Source organism: Eptatretus burgeri, unplaced genomic scaffold, assembly GCF_056783735.1.
Source record: "Eptatretus burgeri isolate ZD-2024b unplaced genomic scaffold, Ebu_testis_v1 Ebu_testis_scaffold_126, whole genome shotgun sequence".
In the NCBI taxonomy this organism is placed as follows: Eukaryota; Metazoa; Chordata; class Myxini; order Myxiniformes; family Myxinidae; genus Eptatretus; species Eptatretus burgeri.
Window position 1 is genome coordinate 33735 of NW_028222076.1, and position 19513 is coordinate 53247.

Genomic DNA, 19513 nt, shown 5'->3' on the forward strand with positions numbered 1-19513 from the left:
GACATCAGCGATATGTTCGAGTCAATACGTTGGGATATTGGGAGACGGGGGAAGTTTGTTCGGCCTCCGCTGACGAAGTCGCTGCAGATATTATGTTTTCTGGTTGTCCGTACTTTTCTGGTTGTTTGATGATGTCATAGGTGGCTTTGTTGTGACGTCACAATTGCATACGTCGAACGCTTCATTCGATCAGTATGAAAAATTTTCACTTTTATCTCGGGATAAATTGCATTGGGGGTGGGGTGGGGGGTTAATGACGTCATCAGTCACGTGCTTCGGCAGAGTTTTTTTTTTTTTACATAAAAGCCTTCAATAATATTGTGGGTGCAGGAGGACCTGTCGACGTCGAGACGTGGAAGAGTGCCATTCTCGTTCTTCTTTCTTTTTTTTGAGATTTGGAGTGATGAAATCAGATTTAAGTGCTCTAACTCCAAACCTGGTTACCGTATTATGAATAAGGTGCAAGGGCTTGAGAGGAGAGGCAGGTACGCCTGCGGACAGTGAATTGCACGAACCGAAACATCACGCTCATTGTGTAAATGTAAAGGAATGGATTTGGAGATTTTACCTTGTGTGTGGAATACAGAGAAAACATTTGGGATTGTCATCCACATCTAAATCTGACACTGTGGAGCGGACATCAGGAAGTGATCCTGTAGTTTCAGTCTGTGGTTGAAGCTTATTAAGGACGGACGAGCAGCCAGGGACCAGCGGGTCAGTCTTTGGAGTTTGTTCTTGGACATCCCATTTTTGATTTCTGAGAGACAAGACTTTGAAGTTGTGGAAGTGAGCAAGTTCTTTATTAGTCGATGACATCATCGGTCATACGGTTCGGCAGCCATCTCTTTTTTTTTTTAACATTAAAACCTTCAAAAATCTTATTCTCTGAAACGGCTGAACAGATCGAGGCGAAACTTCACAGGTGTGATCGCCTATCCATGAGGAACAAAAAGTTGTCCACCTATGACGTCATCGGTCACATGGTTTGGCAGCGATGATTTGTTTTTTTTAACAATGCCAGAAAGCCTTTAAATAACTTCTCCAGAATCGCTGAACAGATCGAGGGGAAACTTCACCCACATGTTCCCCAAGCCTTGGGGATACCAGGGTGTTCACGAATATAATTAATAGGTCACATGGCCTGGCAGCCATATTGGTTTGAATGAAAATCTTTTAAATAATTATTTCTCTGGAACCGCTTCATCAATCGATGTGAAAAGTCACAATGATGATCGGGTAGTCGTGGGGAATAAACGCTTTAAATTTCAACCTGATCGGACGCATGGTCTGGCAGCCAGAATTATTTAATATTTTTAAATCTCGGTTCAGGGATTCAAATCAAACTTGGTACAAGTCGGTATGATGATGTAATGATGTGGGCAGTCATATCTGGTGACGTCACGACGTCAAAGAGTGCCGTTTCAGCTTGTGTTTCCACGTTTTGGGGTCACACCTTCTTCCGGAGCTTTTACACCTTTAGTGCTGTCGATGCTGAGCACATTGGAACACGTGACATACCTGGGCAACATTGCACACAAGTATTCAACCCTCTGAGTCAGTACTTCGTAGAAGCGCCTTTGACGGCGATTGCAACTTCGAGTCATCTTCGGTTCGTCTGTATCAGCTTTGCACATCTGGATTTGGGGATTTTCTCCCATTCTTCCTTACAGATTTTCTCAAGCTCTGTCAAGTTGGATGGGGGAGCGTCGGTGAACAGCAATCTTCAAGTCTTTCCACAGATTCCCAATGGGATTCAAGTCTGGACTTTGGCCAGGCAACTCAAGGTGTTTCACGTTCATATTTTGAAGCCATTCCAGTGTTGCTTTGGCGGTGTGCTTGGGGGTCATTGTCCTGTCGGAACGTAAATCTTCACCGCAGTCGAAGGTCTTTTGCACTCTGAAGCAGGTTCTCCTCAAGGATTTGTCTGCATTTGGCTCCATTCCTTGTTCCCTCTGTCCTTACAAGTCTCACAGTCCCTGCTGTTGAAAAGCATCCCCACAGCATGATGCTGCCACCACCACGCTTCACGGTAGGGATGGTGTTGGATTGGTGTTTGAGCTGTGCTCGGTTTCTGCCAGACGTAGCGTGTTGCATTCAGGCCAAAGAGTTCCATTTTAATCTCATCAGTCCACAGAATATTTTGCCTCCTGCTCTCAGAATCTTTCACGTGCCTTTATGCAAACTCCAGGTGTGCTGCCACGTGCCTTTTTCTCAGGAATGACTTCCGTCTGACCACTCTCCCATAAAGCCTGGCTTCGCGAAGCGCTGCAGAGACTGTTGTCCTTCTGCTAGGTTCTCCCATCTCAGCAAAGGAAATCTGTAGTTCTATCAGAGTGGTCATTTGGTTCTTGTTCACCTCCCTGATCAAGGTCCTTCTTGCCCGGTTGCTCAAGACGAACAGTTCCTTGGACTTCATGGTGGAGTTTCTGCTCTGACGTGCACCGTCAACTGTAAGACCTCATCCGAACTGCGGCCCGATTGGTTTCCCTGGTTGTGAGCGGCATGATAAGGTGATGAACAGGAGGATGTGAGTTATCTCGACACCAGCCTCGTGTTCCTCGTGCTGGCGTCGCGTAAAGGTGAGCTTCCGGTATACCTGGACGCCCTGCGAGAAAAGGAATATTCGCAGAACAAGCCGGGATACATCCTCGGGAAGTTCCAGAGGCTACTGCGATTTTGGCAATCTCACTACCTCGGCAAGGATAAGGGCAGCACGCCTTTGGAGAACGAAAGGCCTTGCAGAATCTCTCGACTTGCCTTTTGCTCTTCACATCGACACAACCTTTGCTTATAAATGCTTGGCCGACCTGATCTGCGTGCTCGGATGTCTTTGTAGCCTTTTAATTTATTTATATATTGTTACGGGTTCGTCGCTGGGTCGCGGGTGGCCTCTCTCAGACCCCTTCCTAACTGTTGACCCTGAAGCTGAAGAGTCACGGATAACTCCATGACCCAGTGTGTTGCTGAGAAACCACGCACGCCATCTGAGAAGGCCAAGTCTGGCAGGGTCGCCGCTCCAAGACTCGCGTTCCCTTAGCGTTGATTTCGTGCCGTCAAGATGGGGAACCACATTCTCTGAAGTTCTGCAGAGACCGTTGTCCTTCCGGCAGGTTCTCCAATCTCAGCCGAGGAACTCTGTAGTTCTGTCAGAGTGGTCATTGGGTTCTTGGTCTGCTTCTTGCCCGGTTGCTCAGTTTGATCAGACGGCCAGCACGATGAAGAGTCTGGATAGTTCTGTGTTCTTCGATTTCAAAATGTGATGGAGGTCATTGTGCTCTTGGGGGATGGGATTGAAGTGTTGTTGCTCTCGTTCAAAATGAACCCCCAGACCTGATTACGTCCTGGCATGTACACCGCAAGGAATTGTGGGTTATGTTTGTGGTCAAGGTTGCAAGTTCTTGGAGCACAGCTTTGGAAAGTAGTCACGATGTGATGGTAACAGGTGACTTGATGACACAGGTAACACGTTGAAAGAAGATTGGTTGTTTTAACATTTGTTTGTTTGTGTTTTTTTTATTTTAAATCAGGAATTTTGAGTCAGTGTTGCAGTTTTATCTTTACATAAGCACTGCATGACGTCATTAGGGGGGGTTTGAGCCCAGTGATTGATTACCTTGCTTTTGACCTGACAAATCAATGCCTCCCTGTCAACCTCCCCACAGAGCTCCTCCGTTTGCTTTGAGCGGTGCAAAGAAACCGTCGAGTTGCTCCTCTCGCCGGATCGACAGGCCTCTCATTCCCTTTCCGGGTACATCGACGAAGCGAACATTGAGACGGAGGACACGGACTTGTCCTTTCACCTGAACCATGACCGGACGCGCGCTGCTGACATCATCGTTGGTGTTTTTAAAATGGAGAAATAAAGCTTTTTTAAATCGAAATCGTTGAGATACGAGTGCCTGGTAGAAGAGAGACTGCAGTGTCTTTGGAGTTGTGATCTATCATTCCGGTGCAATTATATATATATATATATATATATATATATATATATATATATATATATATATATATATATATATATATATATATATATATATATATATATATACTGTATAATCATCTGGGGTGCCATGTTGTGATTTTCCACCACGATCGTATCAATCGAGCGGATTCTTGACTCCACAGACGAGTACGTACAAAGAGAGGAATGATCGTGTGCCAAATGACTTTGTCCCCGTCCTTTTATTTTTGGATCTGCGTTTTGATCGCCTCGCGGGACGGTCCGAATCACGTGGACGCCCGGCGGAATGCTCTCAGACACGCCGCCACACAAAAATGTTTCAAGGTCTTCAACTTTCCTGTTCCACAAGGCATGATGTCAACACAGCAGGACGCTGCTTCGAATTTGAACTGACCTTGAATTAATAAACAAAGTTAAATAATTTTAGGAGTAATTATTTATTTATTTTTTAAATTGGAAGAGCAGGCTGACAACGGGTGGGGAGCTCGTGCTGCAAAAGTGGGGCAACAACTGGACACCGAGCAAGGAAAAGAGGGAGGAAACAAAGTAACCAGGTAGTGAGGGGGGGCGCACGATGTGAATATCGTTTATTCAAACAGACCATTAAATCGAAAATATTTAATATTCACCGAAACGGGGTGTGAAGAGACCCCTGGGCGGAACCGCAGAATAAATACTCGTGTGAAGTACAGTACAGTACAGTGCAGTGCTTACACAATGCTCATTGTGTGTCACATGATCACTTTGCCTGGCCTGTGGGTCAGATTAGATGTCGTCTTCTTCAAACGTCTCGGTGCACCGCAGAAGGGTGGAGTCCTCAACGGTGAACTCGCCCTGAAACAGACATGGTGTGGACAGGTGGTCGTTCAACCAATGAGAAACGAGAAAACATCCCAAAATACAAAGCTCGTCCACTTAGTACTCAAACTCAACCTGACGAAAACAACGGCTCTGATGATCCACCACTTTCCAAAAATCTCATCTCCCAATCCACCACAAACGTTGCTGTACACTCCGGAAGGGTGGGAGTGAGGAGGAGGGGGTAAATGTGAGGGGAGGGTTCTCCACTTGGGTTTGGGAGTGGGACTTGTGGAGAAGGGGGATTAGTACAGGATTGAACGAAATAGGGTGCGTTGAAACAGCACATTAATACAGCACATGGAGACCACCAGGAGATATCCATGGGGCGGGGGGGGTGAGGTGAAGAAGGAATGGGGTAAGGATGAGGTAAAGTGAAGGGAAGGCAGCATGATGGGAAGGGCAGGCAGCGTGAGGGGAAGGGAAGGCAGCGTGAGGGGAAGGGAAGGCAGCGTGAGGGGAAGGGAAGGCGGTGTGAGCAGCGAGGACTACACTCGACTACATACCCAGACAGATCATCGATAGGTGAAGTCCACGATTGCATACCTGGGTAACTTTTGTGCAATCCCCCTCCGCGTCACCGTGTGATGACACATCGAGTAGGAACTTTACGATGGTCAGGTATAAATTACCACCGTTGGAGGAAGGTTTAACCACTGCAGCCACATCCGTGTGCGGTATTGACTCGTCGGTCGGTCGACCCAGCAACTGCTCCATATCACTTGAAGGAAAAAAGGAATGTTCATTCAAGGATACAATGAGTGTTCCTGTCACAGGTAAAGAAGGTTCCTTTTGCTCCTCCATTGTGGTCCGACCATCAACATTGTGACGTCAGAGGTGTGTGCACATCGTCATCATTGAAATCTACTTGATTATATTAATTAATTTTATCACAAACCTGCTTGTGGTGATCAGGTAGTACCTGCTGGACGTTCCCAGTGCCAATTCTTCTGTGTGTCCATCGTCATCGATAGACTTCAACATCTGTGGGTCAAACACCAAGTCTCGTACACCAGTTCACGCACGCACAACCACACGGTCTGTAGGGTCCACTTCGTACCCTTCACCTAACCAAAAGACTCCATTCAACATGTGATGACGTTTATGGCTCCCCCTCAGGGGGTTGATAACATGCCATATCGAGTGTGCTGCTCATGTAAGATGGCTCCGTTAATGCTCGGTGGAGGAAATCCATCAAAACCCTGGGTCCTACCAAGCCGAGACGTCACGTACCTGCAAATTCAATTGGCTGGACGGGGATAAAAACATGTGGAGCATTGAATCGAGGTCAAGCAGCTCGTCATCAGCACGAACGAAGCCCCAGGTGTCGGCCCACAGCTTGTTGATGGCCAGCAACACATTGTGAGAGGATAACCTCTGGGATGAGACGATACCGTGTCGTCCGAGCATCTCCAAGACACGGTCCAAGAACACCGACAGCCTTTGGAAAGGGGGGTCGGGACGGAGGGAGGTGGAGTGTGGGGGTGAGAGTGGGGAGAGTTCGTAAATCGTGTGGTGGTGTGAAACCACCAATCGGGGTCGGGACGGAGGGAGGTGGAGTGTGGGGGTGAGAGTGGGGAGAGTTCGTAAATCGTGTGGTGGTGTGAAACCACCAATCGGGGTCGGGATGGAGGGAGGTGGAGTGTGGGGGTGAGAGTGGGGAGAGTTCGTAAATCGTGTGGTGGTGTGAAACCACCAATCGGGGTCGGGACGGAGGGAGGTGGAGTGTAGGGGTGAGTATGGGGAGAGTTCGTAAATCGTGTGGTGGTGTGAAACCACCAATCGGGGTCGGGACGGAGGGAGGTGGAGTGTAGGGGTGAGAGTGGGGAGAGTTTGTAAATCGTGTGGTGGTGTGAAACCACCAATCGGGGTCGGGATGGAGGGAGGTGGAGTGTGGGGGTGAGAGTGGGGAGAGTTTGTAAATCGTGTGGTGGTGTGAAACCACCTCCCCGTCCTCCCCAGCTTCAACCTTCAAAGTAAAGTTAGTGTGTGAGACGTGGTCATTACCAAGGTAGACGGAGGTTGTTTTCACCTCCGTCTGTCTGTCTGTGAGCAGAATATCTCAAAAAGTTATGGACGGATTTGGATGAAACCTGCTGGACAGGTTGAGAGTGTGATGAGGACGAATTGATTCGATTTTGGTTCAGGTCCGGATCTAGATCCGGTCTACCAGTGGGATACTACACGTGAACTGTTCAGCCTGGCGGAGGTATGCGCTCCACTGAGAGCCGCTCGAGTTCATAAGATGAGGGTTACTCGAATGGTTACGGACGGCATAATGCCTTCGGGACGAGAGACATGGCGACAACAACGGACCACAGGTGACCTGAGTGTGACGTCACGGAACTTCCAAGGACTTGAGTAGAATATCATGAAAATGTAAAGCGAGTGATCTAAACATCGACATGATGGGAACTTTCACACAAAACACCTGCGGTGTGCGTACCCGGTCTGGTTACAGGTGTTTCCCTGAGAGACCGTGGGAAGCACTTCGTCACGTGCGTGGACGAGGAACCATCTGAGCTCGGCGAGAAAGTTCTCCTGTTGGACACACTTGATGGAGTCGTCGCTCAGACGAGGAGGTGGTTCTCTGAAGGTTCAGAAAACACTGTTTGTGACTCTGAGTGTGTGTGTGTGTGTGTGTGTGTGTGTGTGTGTGTGTGTGTGTGTGTGTGTGTGTGTTTGCGTCACAAAGACCACCACATATACAAACACACGCTCCCCAAGATAAACAGTCTTTTCAGCCCATTCTTATTTTCCGGTCTGTTCCTAAAAAAATGATTCTTTCTCTCCTAAATGTAAACATAGATGACTCATTTAAACTGATAAACATTCTTCACTCACTGCACTCTCCGGTGAACTGTTCTCCATGATAACTACTCTCGGATTAAAAATTCCCAGTCACGTGCTCCATTTGTTTGTTTGTTTTTTTCTCAATGAAAATGACATCATCTCAGTTCTTATTCCCACCCAAGGTTCTTGAGGGTGTGGTTGTGTGTGGCCATCACTGGGCCATATAGATCAATGGGAGAGGAGCTGGTACCAGGCACAAGGTACATCTGATGAAGGATCCTCGCTCTGCCCAGATAAGGTTCTTCAATGGGGGAGTGAGCCCCCCCTTTTTACCTTTGATCAAGAGGTGCGGTCCCTCGTTCCCATCGTGTACAGACCTTTTGGCGGCTTTTTGCATCATTGGTTGGATGCACAACGATGCCAGTGATGCAGTGCCCCTCTTACCAGTACACATTGGTGCTCATTTCATCAACCTCAGAAGGGTGACAGGCTGAGTCAACCCTCTGGTGTTAATTCAGCGGTGAACGGGACTCGAACTCAGGACCCGAGGATCCCAAGCCACCACCCGAACCACTGAGCCAACACCAGGTTTTGGTCCATCATCAAATGGCAAGATGGTAATTAACATCAGGAATATTAATTTACCTTTCACTCCATCATGAAATCGTTTCGAATTTGACAAAACGAAATAGTGAAAGTTCAGAGAGGAAATCCAACTGGAGGAAAGAACCTGGATTTGTGCAAACTGACGTCACTTCCTCCTTTGCGGAAGTGGAACGTTCAAAGCGGTGAAGAAGAAGAAGCGGCGGCGGGAAAAAGCTGCGTTCGCTTGTGGGTCGACAAGAGGTGGAACACAAGAGGTTTTGCTTGGTCAACGTTGCGTGTGGGACTCCGTGGTTGTCACAGAGAAATGTATCCGCAAGTAAGAGCCGGCTGAGTGTAAACCGACGCACTTCCTTCCAAGGAGGAGGGACATTCAATGCGGTGAAGAAGAAGAAGCGGCGGCGGGAAAAAGCTGTTTTGCCTTTTGGCCCGTGGGTTGGGAAGTCGTTTGAGATGAGAGTTTCTATGACGTCAAGGGCTCCGTGGTTGATCAGATAACCGCTGTCAATAGCAATACCCCCCTCGAGGGGACAGTGGACAAAGTTGGAGTTGGCGGGCTTTCCACCTCGAATGGGCCAACATCGGGGACATCGTCTGCAGGGTCCACAAGTGGCTGGTGGACGATGCTGTGAGTTGGTAATTGTTTTCTGGCTTCAGGTATTTTACTGAACTCACAGTCGATTCGTGATGTGGAAGTTGATTCCTTGAATGATCAAGTGAAGTTCGTGGCAATAACTCAGACTTGCTGTCTTCGTGTGTGCGATTGTCTTCGTCTGAGATTTGGCTTCAACAATAGAAGTTTTGTGCCTCAGATAATAAATCTGTTGAAAGATTAATCTATTGTTTGCAGATATATATATATATATATATATATATATATATATATATATATATATATATATATATATATATATATATATATATACAGTTCCGAGAGAAAGCCGACACCCTGTTTATAAATTTTTCACCTGTTGTTGCTTCGTGTCCTGGAATTCCAGTCCAATCCAATGGGACCAAGCTCTGTACAGGACGTTGGTGCTGCCAAAGGACGCTCCTGGGCTCTTGGGCACGATGTTGGACAGGTCGCCGCTCCGACACAGGGTACTCAAATGGGTTAATCATCCCAGCAAGCTGGCACCCATTTTGTCGACCTCAGAAGGATGACAGGCAGAGTCAACCCCACCTGGTATTAATTCAACAGCCGAGCGAGATTTTAACTCGGGATCCGAAGATCATCCCCAGCACGCCACCCGAACCATTGAGCCAACACCAGATAACCTGGAATTAAATCGCATTAAATGAGACTTTTAAAAGTTTTAATTACATATCGTAACCCACAACGACCGAGTGAAAAACAAATTATACAAATTTTATAAAATTAATTAAAAATACAAAACTAGACTATCTCGGTTGGATGAGTGTCCACCCCCCAGTCCCCCCTTATAATAGCAATTGTAAATTAGCTCAGGTGGAGCCAATTGCCATCAAAAGCACCAAACTAAGTTAATTGGCGTCCACCTGTGTTAAATTGAAGTTATTCCGATTATTTCAGAATAAAACTACAAGGGCACTCGGTGGAGCGGCACCTCCGCCCTGTAATACCTGATCCACGAGAACATATCGGGCCCAACAGATGTTCGAAATATCGTGATATGTGTCGTATTTGAGCCATCACTCTCAACGGTGAAGAATCCACTTTAAAAATTCCAGTAGTCGGATCCGGATCTTCACCAAAACCGAATCAGTTTGTCCTTGTCACGCACCGAACCTATCCACAAAATTTCATCCGGATCCGTGCACAACTTTTTGAGATATCCTGTACACAGACAAACAGACAGAAAGGGGTGCAAACATTACTTCCTTCACCTTCGTGGTGGAGGTAATCAGCTGTTCCTGGAAGGTTTCCCCCACTGAGTAGTGCAATTCACAGCAAAGACTCAACCATGAGAACCAAGGAGGTTTCATCAGACCTCCGGGATGAAGTTGTGGAAAGGTACAGATCAGGTGATGGGGTAACAATATTTCAAAGGCCTTGAATATCCCATAAAGGAGCTCAGCCATAATTTAAGAGCTCTTAAATTAATTATATATATATATTTTTATATATATATATAATTTAAGAGATGGAGACAATATACATATTGAGTCAAGAAAATTGAAAATTCTTAAAAGAAACAGAAGAAGAATTTGTATTCCTGGTGTAAGCTTAATGGTTCGGGTGATGGGTTTGGGATCCAAGGATCCTGAGTTCAGATCCCACTCAGCTGTTGAATTAATACCAGGTGGGGTCGACTCTGCCTGTCATCCTTCTGAGGTCGACAAAATGAGTGCCAGCTTGCTGGAATCCTGTGTCGGAGTGGTGACCCGTTCAGGATTGTATCCGAGAGCCAAGGAGACTGCTTCGGCAGCACCAACGCTCTGGACAGAGTACTTGCCCGATGGATGGATGGATGGAATAAGAATTTGGATGATTCAACTTGATGAGGTTTGTCGAGGGATGCGATGGTTGTGTGGGTTGTGGGCATCATGACTTCTTTAGTTTTTACTTCCATCTACCAAACGTGGAAAGAGGTTGTTTTCACCCTTGTACGTCTGTCTGTCTGTTTGTGAGCACGATATCTCAAAAAAGGTGTGGACGGATTTGGACGAAACTTGGTGGACAGGTTGGGTGTGTGACAAGGATGAACTGATTCAATCTTGGTGAAGATCCGAATCCAGATCCGGATCCGAGGATTTTTTAAAAGGTTCAAAGTGATTCTTCATTGTTTGCGTGGCGGAGGTATGCGCTCCACCGAGTGCCCTTCTTGTTGTTCGTGTTTCTTTTGATATATACATATATATATATATATATATATATATATATATATATATATATATATATATATATATTTGATGTTTGAATATAATTGATGATGTTTATGTTCTGCTTGTCTTCAGGTGGAATAAGATCCGTCTCAGCCAATACCCGTCCTCGAGGCTGCTTCCTCGTCTGCAGCCACCCCGCCACAAAGGTATGGTCGTGCGTACATATTTCCAGGCTGTTCGTGTTGTGACGTCATTGAGATGGAGTTGGAGCGGGGTGGCTGGTGGCCATATCTAGTCGTGACTCGTGAATGTTAAGAGAAGTTTGAGATGTTGTGTGTGTGTGTGTGTGAATACATGGCGGTTCACCTGTGGATTTACAGAGAAAATCCCTTTGTTTCATCAAAGCCCACACCCCTCATTTGCTCCTCCATTCTTGGCACGTCGTTCCGCTCCGCCAATGTGAAGGGATGTGAGCTTTGAACCATGGCGTGTGGTGCTCACAGCCCGAATGCACAGGAGGTGCTCGCAGTGCGTTTTCTTGGTTTCGATTGGTTGGTGTGAGAGAAAGGGGGTGCAGCAAAGGAGTGTGCACACGTTGTGTGTGCTTCCTCGACTTCTCTCTCTCTTCCTTTCCTGGTTGTTTATCGCCTTGCTGGGGCTAACACGATGGCATTCGAGTTACGCACACTCACCTCTTCAGCTGTCTTGCCTTGGTTCGAATCCCAAATGCCGACACAGCTGTAAACTGTCATCCCGGTGTTTCGTAGACAAGGTGATTCATCAATATGTGTGCAGTCCCTCGGATCGACGGTAAACGGACGTCCCGTCTGCCAGCATACATTGGTGAGTGTTAAACAACCCATGGTGTCCTTGGCAAAGAGTCGGTGAGCTATCACCGGCAGCCTGAACAAATTCCAAATTCCTGCCATCATCAGCAGAGGGCATTGTATCAGCGACACAGCCGCGCCCTCAGCCACTGATGCCACCCCACAGCCTAGTGCTGCATACGGATGAAGAATCCCCTTGCTGGTTGTGCCCAGTCGTTACCCCATTACCCCCACTGCCAAGTTAGCCTTGCCCTCGCAGGAACCTCGCTCGAGCAGAGGGGAAATAAAAATGGCCTCCACTCCGACTTGTGAGCGAACAATAAGCACAGATTGATTCATCTCCATTCGTTTATTCCAGGCACAAACACCATGCGGGACACACGAACAACCACTCAAACAACAACAAACCACCCGGGTGTGGTAACAGCTCGGATTACGGCGCACACGCTCTTACATGCCACTGTAGTATAACTGCAGAAACTCGAGTCCCACGTCGTGCAGGTTCGCCGGGTGCGAATGTGCAGTGCTCGTCTCTCCTGCACGGCACGCGGGAGGATTACCTTTAAAGCACAGGTGACCGAAGTACTCGCACCTGGCCAACAACGAACCAACATGGCTGGACATAAAGTGGCACGCGTGGAGTGTGAGAGTGTTACCGAGATGCTCGAGGAGAGATGTTAAAGTCTCTTCCAGGTTCTGGATGAATCGTTTGGCTTTCTTCAGAATTTCTATCTGTAAGAACACAGCACTCGGGTCCACGATGACCTCAACATCCGATGTGAGGGTGAACTCAACAAGACGTGGTCATGAATGGGACAATGAACACGATTAACCACACTCAACCCTCATATCACCACAATCATTGGAAACGTTACGTCTTCCTTGAATGAAATGACGTGAGTGTGGTGTCCGGAAGACCTTCCGAAGGTCGGAAGGGTCTTTACTTGTGGGATTTGTTTTGAAGACCTTGGTGAGGTGCACATTTCACTTCTCCTTGTGAGGTTGTTGGTGAACCCACAGGACCTTCCAATTAGCCTCCGTTGAAGGGAGCGGTGGTGTGGGAAATGTATGCAGTTTGTGTTGTTCACACAGTGGTGATGTGGTGGTAAATGGAGAGGGTGTGTGGTAAATGGAGAGGGTGTGTGGTAAATGGAGAGGTTGTGTGGTAAATGGAGAGGGTGTGTGGTAAATGGAGAGGGTGTGTGGTAAATGGAGAGGTTGTGAGGTAAATGGAAAGGTTGTGTGGTAAATGGAGAGGTTGTGTGTTAAATGGAGAGGTTGTGGTAAATGGAGAGGTTGTGAGGTAAATGGAGAGGTTGTGAGGTAAATGGAGAGGGTGTGTGGTAAATGGAGAGGTTGTGTGGTAAATGGAGAGGTTGTGTGGTAAATGGAAAGGTTGTGTGGTAAATGGAGAGGGTGTGTGGTAAATGGAGAGGCTGTGTGGTAAATGGAGAGGGTGTGTGGTAAATGGAGAGGTTGTGTGGTAAATGGAGAGGGTGCGTGGTAAATGGAAAGGTTGTGTGGTAAATGGAGAGGTTGTGTGGTAAATGGAAAGGTTGTGTGGTAACTGGAAAGGTTGTGTGCTAAATGGAGAGGTTGTGAGGTAAATGGAGAGGTTGTGAGTAAATGGAGAGGTTGTGAGGTAAATGGAGAGGTTGTGTGGTAAATGGAGAGGTTGTGTGGTAAATGGAGAGGTTGTGTGGTAAATGGAAAGGTTGTGTGGTAAATGGAGAGGTTGTGAGGTAAATGGAGAGGTTGTGAGGTAAATGGAGAGGTTGTGAGGTAAATGGAGAGGGTGTGTGGTAAATGGAGAGGATGTGTGGTAAATGGAGAGGTTGTGTGGTAAATGGAGAGGTGTGTGGTAAATCGAGAGGGTGTGTGGTAAATGGAGGTTGTGTGGTAAATGGAGAGGGTGTGTGGTAAATGGAGAGTTTGTGTGGTATATGGAGTGGTTGTGAGGTAAATGGAGAGGTTGTGTGGTAAATGGAGAGGGTGTGTGGTAAATGGAGAGGTTGTGTGATAAATGGAGAGGTTGTGTGGTAAATGGAGAGGGTGTGTGGTAAATGGAGAGGTTGTGTGGTAAATGGAGAGGTTGTGTGGTAAATGGAGAGGTTGTGTGGTAAATGGAGAGGGTGTGTGGTAAATGGAGAGGGTGTGTGGTAAATGGAGAGGGTGTGTGGTAAATGGAGAGGTTGTGTGGTAAATGGAGAGGGAGTGTGGTAAATGGAGAGCGTGTGTGGTAATTGGAGAGGTTGTGTGGTAAATGGAGAGGGTGTGTGGTAAATGGAGAGGTTGTGTGGTAAATGGAAAGGTTGTGTGGTAAATGGAGAGGGTGTGTGGTAAATCGAGAGGGTGTGTGGTAAATGGAGGTTGTGTGGTAAATGGAGAGGGTGTGTGGTAAATGGAGAGGTTGTGTGGTAAATGGAGAGGTTGTGAGGTAAATGGAGAGGTTGTGTGGTAAATGGAGAGGGTGTGTGGTAAATGGAGAGGTTGTGTGATAAATGGAGAGGTTGTGTGGTAAATGGAGAGGGTGTGTGGTAAATGGAGAGGTTGTGTGGTAAATGGAAAGGTTGTGTGGTAAATGGAGAGGTTGTGTGGTAAATGGAGAGGGTGTGTGGTAAATGGAGAGGTTGTGTGGTAAATGGAGAGGTTGTGAGGTAAATGGAGAGGTTGTGTGGTAAATGGAGAGGTTGTGAGGTAAATGGAGAGAGGTGTGCGTGTGTAAATGGAGAGGTTGTGTGGTAAATGTGAGGAGGTTGTGTGGTAAATGGAGAGGTTGTGAGGTAAATGGAAAGGTTGTGTGGTAAATGGAGAGGTTGTGAGGTAAATGGAGAGGATGTGTGGTAAATGGAGAGGTTGTGTGGTAAATGGAGAGGTTGTGTGGTAAATGGATAGGTTGTGAGGTAAATGGAGAGGGTGTGTGGACAATGGAGAGGTTGTGTGCTAAATGGAGAGGTTGTGAGGTAAATGGAGAGGGTGTGTGTGTGTAAATGGAGAGAGTGTGTGTGTGTGTAAATGGAGAGGGTGTGTGAAATGGAGAGGTTGTGTGGTAAATGGAAAGGTTGTGTAGGCAAATGGTAGAAAGGTTGTGTGGTAAATGGAGAGGTTGTGTGGGTAAATGGAGAGGTTGTGAGGTAAATGGAGAGGGTGTGTGGTAAATGGAGAGGTGTTGTGTGGTAAATGGAGAGGTTGTGAGGTAAATGGAGAGGGTGTGTGGTAAATGGAGAGGGCTTAGTGCAGGAAGCAATGGAGAGGGTGTGTGGTAAATGGAGAGGTTGTGTGGTAAATGGAGAGGGTGTGTGGTAAATTGAGAGGGTGTGTGGTAAATGGAGAGGGTGTGTGGGGTAAAATGGAGAGGTTGTGTGGTAAATGGAAAGGTTGTGTGGTAAATGGAAAGGTTGTGTGGGTAAATGGAGAGGTTGTGTGGTAAATGGAGAGAGGCGGTGTGGTAAATGGAGAGGTTGTGAGGTAAATGGAGGAGGGTGTGTGGTAAATGGAGAGGTTGTGTGGTAAATGGAGAAAGGTTGTGAGGTGCAAATGGAGAGGGTGTGTGGTAAATGGAGAGGTTGTGTGGTAAATGGAGAGGGTGTGTGGTGTACAATGGAGAGGTTGTGTATGGTGAAATGGAGAGGGTGTGTGGTAGAGTGAGAGGGTGTGTGTGTGCATTGAGAGGGTGTGTGGTAAATGGAGAGGTTGCGTGGTAAATGGAAAGGTTGTGTGGTAAATGGAAAGGTTGTGTGGTAAATGGAGAGGTTGTGTGGTAAATGGAGAGGTTGTGAGGTAAATGGAGAGGGTGTGTGGTAAATGGAGAGGTTGTGTGGTAAATGGAGAGGTTGTGAGGAAAATGGAGAGGGTGTGTGGTAAATGGAGAGGTTGTGTGGTAAATGGAGAGGTTGTGAGGTAAATGGAGAGGGTGTGTGGGTGTTTTAAATGGAGAGGGTGTGTGGTAAATGGAGAGGGTGTGTGGTAAATGGAGAGGTTGTGTGGTAAGTGACTGGAGTAGGTTGTGAGGTAAATGGAGAGGGTGTGTGGTAAATGGAGAGGTTGTGTGGTAAATGGAGAGGTTGTGAGTAGCAAATGGAGAGGGTGTGTGGTAAATGGAGGGTGTGTGGTAAATGGAGAGGGTGTGTGGTAAATGGAGAGGTTGTGTGGTAAATGGAGAGGGTGTGTGGTAAATGGAGAGGGTGTGTGGTAAATGGAGAGGGTGTGTGGTAAATGGAGAGGTTGTGTGGTAAATGGAGAGGTTGTGTGGTAAATGGAGAGGGTGTGTGTGTGTGTTTGGAGAGGGCGTGTGGTAAATGGAGAGGGTGTGTGGTAAATGGAGAGGTTGTGTGGTAAATGGAAAGGTTGTGTGGTAAATGGAAAGGTTGTGTGGTAAATGGAAAGGTTGTGTGGTAAATGGAGAGGGTGTGTGGTAAATGGAGAGGTTGTGAGGTATCAGTGAGGTTGTGTGGTAAATGGAGAGGTTGTGTGGTAAATGGAGAGGTTGTGTGGTAAATGGAGAGGTTGTGTGGTAAATGGAGAGGTTGTGTGGTAAATGGAGAGGTTGTGAGGTATCAGTGAGGTTGTGTGGTAAATGGAGAGGTTGTGAGGTAAATGGAAAGGTTGTGTGGTAAATGGAGGGGTTGTGTGGTAAATGCAGGTTGTGTGGTAAATGGAAAGGTGCTGTGTGGTAAATGAAGAGGGTGTGTGGTAAATGGAGAGGTTGTGTGGTAAATGGAAAGGTTGTGTGGTAAATGGAGAGGTTGTGAGGTAAATGGAGAGGGTGTGTGGTAAATGGAGAGGGTGTGTGGTAAATGGAGAGGGTGTGTGGTAAATGGAGAGGTTGTGTGGTAAATGGAAAGGTTGTGTGGTAAATGGAAAGGTTGTGTGGTAAATGGAGAGGTTGTGTGGTAAATGGAGAGGTTGTGAGGTAAATGGAGAGGGTGTGTGGTAAATGGAGAGGTTGTGTGGTAAATGGAGAGGTTGTGAGGTAAATGGAGAGGGTGTGTGGTAAATGGAGAGGTTGTGTGGTAAATGGAGAGGGTGTGTGGTAAATGGAGAGGTTGTGTGGTAAATGGAGGAGTTGTGTGCAATGGAAAGGTTGTGTGGTAAATGGAGAGGTTGGGGGGGGTAGGGAATGGAGAGGGAAGGTGTGGTAAATGGAGAGGTTGTGAGGTAAATGTGAGAGGGGTGTGGTAAATGGAGAGGTTGTGTGGTAAATGGAGAGGTTGTGAGGTAAATGGAGAGGGTGTGTGGTAAATGGAGAGGTTGTGTGGTAAATGGAGAGGGTGTGTGGTAAATGGAGAGGTTGTGTGGTAAATGGAGAGGGTGTGTGGTAAATTGAGAGGGTGTGTGGTAAATGGAGAGGGTGTGTGGTAAATGGAGAGGTTGTGTGGTAAATGGAAAGGTTGTGTGGTAAATGGAAAGGTTGTGTGGTAAATGGAGAGGTTGTGTGGTAAATGGAGAGGTTGTGAGGTAAATGGAGAGGGTGTGTGGTAAATGGAGAGGTTGTGTGGTAAATGGAGAGGTTGTGAGGAAAATGGAGAGGGTGTGTGGTAAATGGAGAGGTTGTGTGGTAAATGGAGAGGTTGTGTGGTAAATGGAGAGGGTGTGTGGTAAATGGAGAGGGTGTGTGGTAAATGGAGAGGGTGTGTGGTAAATGGAGAGGGTGTGTGGTAAATGGAGAGGGTGTGAGGTAAATGGAGAGGGGTGTGTGGTAAATGGAGAGGTTGTGTAGGTAAATGGAGAGGTTGTGAGGTAAATGGAGAGGGTGTGTGGTAAATGGAGGGTGTGTGGGTAAATGGAGAGGGTGTGTGGTAAATGGAGAGGTTGTGTGGTAAATGGAGAGGGTGTGTGGTAAAGTGGAGAGGTGGTGTGTGGTAAATGGAGAGGGTGTGTGGTAAATGGAGAGGGTTGGGTGGGTGGTAAATCAGGAGAGGTTGGGTGTGGTAAATGGAGAGGGTGTGTGGTAAATGGAGAGAGTGTGTGGTAAATGGAGAGGGTGTGTGGTAAATGGAGAGGTTGTGTGGTAAATGGAAAGGTTGTGCTGGTGATGGAATGGTGGTTGTGTGTAAATGGAGAGGTTGTGTGGTAAATGAAGAGGGTGTGTGGTAAATGGAGAGGTTGTGAGGTATCAGTGAGGTTGTGTGGTAAATGGAGAGGTTGTGTGGTAAATGGAAAGGTTGTGTGGTAAATGGAGAGGTTGTGTGGTAAATGGAAAGGTTGTGTGGTAAATGGAGAGGTTGTGAGGTATCAGTGAGGTTGTGTGGTAAATTGAGAGGTTGTGTGGTAAATGGAAAGGTTGTGTGGTAAATGGAGAGGTTGTGTGGTAAATGGAAAGGTTGTGTGGTAAATGGAAAGGTTGTGTGGTAAATGGAGAGGTTGTGTGGTAAATGGAGAGGTTGTGTGGTAAATGGAGAGGTTGTGTGGTAAATGGAGAGGTTGTGTGGTAAATGGAGAGGGTGTGTGGTAAATGGAGAGGGTGTGTGGTAAATGGAGAGGGTGTGTGGTAAATGGAGAGGTTGTGTGGTAAATGGAAAGGTTGTGTGGTAAATGGAAAGGTTGTGTGGTAAATGGTGTGGAGAGGTTGTGTGGTAAATGGAGAGGTTGTGAGGTAAATGGAGAGTGGGTGTGTGGTAAATGGAGAGGTTGTGTGGTAAATGGAGAGGTTGTGAGGTAAATGGAGAGGGTGTGTGGTAAATGGAAAGGTTGTGTGTGTGGTAAATGGAGAGGTTGTGTGGTAAATGGAAAGGTTGTGTGGTAAATGGAGAGGTTGTGTGGTAAATGGAAAGGTTGTGTGGTAAATGGAGAGGTTGTGAGGTATCAGTGAGGTTGTGTGGTAAATGGAGAGGTTGTGTGGTAAATGGAAAGGTTGTGTGGTAAATGGAGAGGTTGTGTGGTAAATGGAAAGGTTGTGTGGTAAATGGAGAGGTTGTGAGGTATCAGTGAGGTTGTGTGGTGATACAAACGTGGTGGTTAACTTTCATGGTATCTTCGTTGTGAACGATTCACTGTGGATTGATGATCCTCACCCAAGGTAACTTGAGAGCCGGTTAACCTCCTCACCACACTGGCGAAGTGTCCCTCGGTCAGAGTGAATAGCCATGGGAATCGAACCCACACATGTGGTGGAGAACGAAACGAGTGTTTAACCACTCGAGCGAACTAATAACGACCGTCTGGGTGACGTGAACACGGGACTTGTACCTGGGTCCGTACCTTGGTTCGGTGTGGTTCCAGGTCATCATTGGGTAACAAGGTGCGGAGTCTCTTGTACCAGTTGGACAGTTCGGTTCGGCGCTTTGTCTGGGACAGGCGCCTTTGGATCATCACTTCAGACGGAGTCCGGACCGGCTTTCGTGTTGTTTGGGCTTCCATGATGATCACCTGGCCACCTGGGTTCCGACGCAGGTCATTTGTTAATCTCCATCTCCACTCCTCACCCCTCCACTTCTCCTTTACACCCAAACAAAAAGAAGTTTTACCTGAGGAAGTGGTCGAGAGGGAAACGAGTTCAAATAGGCGGGAATCTCAACCCTTAAGGCTTCAGATTTTTCTCTTTCATGATGACGATTCTGCACCGCGATCTGTCACTTGTGAGAAAATACCTCAGGAATCCCTTCACTGCACAAACCCCGCCCCCCGCAAGGAAGCTCCGCCCTCCTCCATCAAGCTCCGCCCTCCG

At 47.2% G+C, this 19513-nt stretch overlaps 2 protein-coding genes across 8 annotated transcripts in view; one reads left to right on the forward strand and one right to left on the reverse strand.

The window, feature by feature from the left end:
- LOC147007511 (uncharacterized) overlaps positions 1-3863 on the forward strand; it is a 37597-nt gene extending 33734 nt beyond the window's left edge. The window contains exon 4 of the mRNA XM_085866998.1: positions 3663-3863. Coding sequence (XP_085723124.1) covers positions 3663-3682 — 20 coding nt within the window. The 3' untranslated portion in view covers positions 3683-3863. The remainder of the gene's footprint in view (positions 1-3662) is intronic.
- A 668-nt stretch (positions 3864-4531) lies between these two features.
- On the reverse strand, positions 4532-19460 carry STRA8 (stimulated by retinoic acid 8). 7 transcript variants are annotated; one of them, XM_085866992.1, is made up of 9 exons: positions 19314-19460; positions 19048-19223; positions 12504-12579; positions 12302-12383; positions 7251-7409; positions 6053-6260; positions 5718-5803; positions 5366-5540; positions 4532-4795 (listed from the first exon to the last, which is right to left on the reverse strand). In XM_085866992.1, the coding sequence occupies exons 2-9, from the start codon at positions 19204-19206 to the stop codon at positions 4727-4729; spliced, it is 1014 nt and encodes a 337-aa protein (XP_085723118.1). In that variant the 5' UTR covers positions 19207-19223; positions 19314-19460; the 3' UTR covers positions 4532-4726. The 7 variants fall into 7 exon arrangements, with proteins under 7 accessions (XP_085723118.1, XP_085723114.1, XP_085723117.1 ...); XM_085866988.1 differs by having other exon boundaries at positions 12302-12407; XM_085866991.1 differs by having other exon boundaries at positions 19036-19223.
- Positions 19461-19513: the final 53 nt, after the last annotated feature.

Excerpts from the sequence above, each read along its gene's own strand:
- STRA8 (XM_085866987.1), bottom strand. The coding sequence starts at position 19,206 with ATGGAAGCCCAAACAACACGAAAGCCGGTCCGGACTCCGTCTGAAGTG. Across the intron at positions 7,410-12,301 it reads CAGTTATACTACAGTGGCAT|AGAACCACCTCCTCGTCTGA; the intron begins GTAAGAGCGTGT and ends CTGAACCTTCAG. Across the intron at positions 5,804-6,052 it reads CCAGCCAATTGAATTTGCAG|ATGTTGAAGTCTATCGATGA; the intron begins GTACGTGACGTC and ends TTTGACCCACAG.